The sequence below is a fragment of the Engystomops pustulosus genome, chromosome 6 (assembly GCF_040894005.1).
Source record: "Engystomops pustulosus chromosome 6, aEngPut4.maternal, whole genome shotgun sequence".
In the NCBI taxonomy this organism is placed as follows: domain Eukaryota; kingdom Metazoa; phylum Chordata; class Amphibia; order Anura; family Leptodactylidae; genus Engystomops; species Engystomops pustulosus.
This window is the reverse complement of record NC_092416.1, coordinates 9,448,242-9,452,615: the sequence shown is the minus strand read 5'-3', so window position 1 is coordinate 9,452,615 and position 4,374 is coordinate 9,448,242. Positions and strand designations below refer to the sequence as shown.

The window sequence follows — 4,374 nt, the reverse complement described above, 5'->3', positions numbered from 1 at the left end:
GAAAATGCACCTTGGGACCTCCAGTTCTTGGATAGAGGTGAATTAGAATCATAATATTACACTGGTTTTACTGCCTTTTCTCCATGTAGAGGAGGTCCCTTACTTAAGGACACCCAAATTACAGATGAACCCTAGATACAGAGGGTCCTCTCTGCCCACTGTGACCTCTGGTGAAGCTCTCTGGATGTTACTATAGTCCCAGGCTGCAATGATCAGCTCTAAGGTGTATGTAATGAAGCTTTATTGCTAATCCTTGCTCCAATAACAGCAAAAAAAAATTTAAACTACAATTGTCAATGGTGCAAATTTTTTTTTCGTCTTTTTACAATTAGAAAGTATACAGTTTCGACTTACATACAAATTCAACTTAAGTACAAACCTATGGAACCTATCTTGTACATAACCCGGGGACTGACTTGACATTTAGGAAATAAATTCTTTATGACCCAACTTCAACCCTTATGTCTTCTTAGGTTACTTTATGGAGTCAATGAGACAAACAATACAATTTTTTACAATGGATCTAATGAGAAAACCATTTCAAAGATGGTGGCAATTCCATTATTGAGCATCATTCTCATTCTCGGGATTATCGGGAATGGATTAGTCATCTGGATTGCTGGATTCAGGATGAAGAAGATAATTAGTGCCGTGTGGTTTCTCAACTTGGCCATCGCCGACTTCCTGTGCTGCGCTTCCATCCCTCTAATAATTGCACTTCTGGCTTCCACTGACGCGTGCCGAACATTTTCATCACTAATTTTCTGCTCATTCTATATTATTATTCTTAATCTAAACATGAGCGCCAGTGTTCTCCTCCTGACGGCCATGAGTGTTGATCGCTGGGTATCGGTCATGTGGCCATTTTGGGCTAAAGTTCATAGGACACAGAAACGAGTGAGAACCACTGCAGGAATTATCTGGGTGATGAGTCTTATATGGACGGGAATAACGTTTTACTTAATGTTTCTTTATGCTTATCATAATCAAGAGAGTAATAATTTTACCATTAATCTCATCAGTCTAGTTATAATGTTTGTGATCCCTTTCCTCATCATCGTCACCAGTTACGTCAACATTTTCAACAAACTTAGAAAAAGTAAGAGACCCCAGAGATCTCAGAGACCCTACAGGATCATCACCGCTGTTATACTGGGTTTCTTCATCTGTTGGGCTCCATATAACATCTACCCACTGACCCCCAATTACAAACCTGGAGAAAGCTTCCAATTTCTTATCGTTACCGGTCTGGCTTGCTTTAACAGTTGCATCAACCCAGTCATTTACGTTCTCATGGGCCAAGAATTTAAACCCAGTTTCCTGAGATTCATCCCCTTCAGAATTAAAAGAGCATTAAGTGAACATCCTGATAATCCCTGTGGAGAACAAGGGAATTGTGATTTTGCCCCCACTAAAGATATTTAACCCTTTTATGATAGTAGTTTATAAAATATTAAGACTTCATACCCTTGGACATTACCTTTTCAAAAACATTTTCCTATGTGATGTGATGTGTATGGGAAATTATAGTAGTTTTTTCAAACTTGTGGCTTTCCTATGTGTCTTCCGACCCCTTGGAATACTTTAGAAGCCATAACAAGTCTGCTGAGGGGATAGCTCTGCACATCTAGAGGCGGGATTTTAGCTCAGTGTAATAGGTTGGAGAACTTTTGCGATTAGCAATTTTCAAGTTTTTGCCAAAGATTCTCAATGGGATTTAAGTCTTCGCTGTGAGTGGTCCAATTTAACATGTGGATTTGCTTTAATTTAAAATATTCCATTGCAACGTTGGCTAAATGTTTAAGTGGTATAGAAATTGATATTTTGCTGTAAAAAAGGAAAAAATAAAAATGAAATTTAGTGTCTCTTAGTATGGAACACAATAATAAGGTGTTGGCACTCTGGACCAAAGCTGCTAAGTATCACACTTGGACTTGTACCCATGTACATTGTGTAGTTAGATTCACTGCTGTCTCAGCTGGGCCTGGAGCTCAATGATCCCACTAGAGCAGTGGTGGCGAACCTATGGCACGGGTGGCAGAGATGGCACTCAAAGCCCTTTCTGTGGGCACCCAGGCCTTCACGCCAATAGAGAGTTTGCCAGACAGGACCCAAAGCTTCCTCCTGTGGTCCAAGACCACATGCCATGCTCAGCGCCATTTTAAAGCAACATCCTAGGCTGCCAGTACTACAGGAGGAGCGGGAAGGTGTGGATAGAGATGGATTGTTGTTGGAGCTCCTGCTCTGGGTCCTCTGATTCTTCCTCTTCAGGGGACCCTCGTGGGAAGCTACAATCCAAATTTCCCCATTATCTTTCTATTGTATTGGTGAACTCAGGGCGCCAATACAATTGAAACCTGTGATACAGCAGGGATCAATAAGTTACTACTTAAATTGTCATGTTGGCACTTTGCGACGTATAAATGTTGTAGTTTGGGCACTCTGTCTCCAAAAGGTTTGCCATCACTGCACTAGAGAAATCAGATACCACAAGAACACCCTACCACGTCTTATGAGATGTGATCCATGTGACAGCCTTTCCATGAAGTCTGAGACAAAGTCATAGTATTTTACATTACACATTAGATTACATTACATCCACATGCAGATATCAGTTTGATTTTTTCACTCCTCGTGACGTCATCAAGGTCCAGCAATCAGCTCCTGTTATATCCTGGAGTTGTATATGAGTCTCCAGGAACTGTCATTTAGCAAAATTTGTAAAATTTGGTCCTGTGCAAATTGTTACAGTTCCCTAGTAAGACATTGCTGTAATATTACAATATAAGGTAGGAGTGATCAGACCCCCTAGGGCAGTGATGGCTAACCTATGGCACTGGTGCCAGAGGTGGCACTCGGAGCCCTTTCTGCGGGCACTCAGGCCATCACCAGAGAGGACTCCAGGTATCTCCCTGCAGTCCCAGACAGCCCAGGACTTGCTGTGCACAGAGCTATTTTAGTGACAGCTCTACCTGGGACTATTTTCTGCTTTGTGTCCTCAGAGTGCTAGTATCAATGAAAACTGTGACAGAGAAAAGAGTATAAATCACAAATTACATTTTTGTGATGGCACTTTGCGAGAAATAAGTGGGTCTTTGTTGTAGATTGGGCACTCGGTCTCTAAAAGGTTCGCCATCACTGCCCTAGGGTTAAAAGATCCTGGGGATCTAAAAATGCACTAAAATTATAAAAAAAAAATAGAAACCTTAAAGTTTAAATCACCCATTTTTCCTAGAAATGATCTAAAAACAAATCAAACAAATATCATATATGGTATCGCTACATCTCAGTAACAAAAAATAGCATCCAATAGTTCAAATCAACACATTTCCACTATTTCAATGCACTCAGAAAAAGGTTAATAAAAACTGTTGAAAAGGTCATTCTATCACCATTTACTATACTACTAAGTGGGTACTTCCTGGTTGTAACATCAGCTAACGGCATTGAGCCCTGAGCAGCTTCCCTCACTTCCCACAAGACACCCAAATCCCAATCCCCATCTCAATGGGCGAGTAAAGTTTCCCACTTTTGCAGAATGGAAGATTAATGTTTATGGTAAATATTATTAAATAAACTAATTACTTTAACTTATAAGGTGGGGACATTTTTGGAAAAAGTACTGTTTCCCTCGGCCCCATCAGGATCAGGTTCTTCTTAGTTTTTCCATTTTCCACTTCCCTCACTTCAAAAGCCAAAACTTTCATTTTTTTTTCATCTACAGAATTATATGAGGCTTGTTTATCTGTACTTCCTTCCTTTTTATATTCCATGCAATGTACTGGGAAGCTTGAAAAAAAATCTAACTATAGTATAATCCTGGAAATATCCCATTTATATATTTGTGTTATGTCTAAATATCTGCCATAATAAAAAAATAGCAAAATAATATTTTTTTAACCATTAAATAACTTTTTATTAAAATCAGTTCTTTAGTTGTTTTTTTTTTCCTTGTTTATTACAAAAATTTTTGAAATGTAAAAAAATTGTAAAAAAAAATGTTAAATTTGGACATTTTGGTATTTTTTTCTCAATTACACATTTACCTTCTAAAAAAAATATTTTTGATATTGTGATAGATCAGACATTTTGGGTAGTGGTGATATCTAATATGTTTAATATCCTTCATTTAACCAGTTCGCGACCGCCCGCCGTGTATTCACGGCGGCGGTCGCGTCGCGCTTCATGGAGAGGGCTCACGGGCTGAGCCCTCTCCATAGCCGGTAAGTCTTTGCTGCATATTGCAGCACCGATCGCGGGTGTTTTCACAGCGTGGGCTGCCGCCATCTTACCTGGGATCGCCGCTCCCCGTGACGTCATCAGGGGGCGGCGATCCATCTCCATGGTAGCCTCGGGTCTTCCGAAGACCCGAGG

At 40.1% G+C, this 4,374-nt stretch overlaps 1 protein-coding gene across 1 annotated transcript; it reads left to right on the top strand.

The window, feature by feature from the left end:
* Positions 1-490: 490 nt before the first annotated feature.
* On the top strand, positions 491-1,890 carry LOC140065356 (C5a anaphylatoxin chemotactic receptor 1-like). The gene has a single exon (XM_072112948.1). The coding sequence runs from the start codon at positions 547-549 to the stop codon at positions 1,423-1,425; it is 879 nt and encodes a 292-aa protein (XP_071969049.1). The 5' UTR covers positions 491-546; the 3' UTR covers positions 1,426-1,890.
* Positions 1,891-4,374: the final 2,484 nt, after the last annotated feature.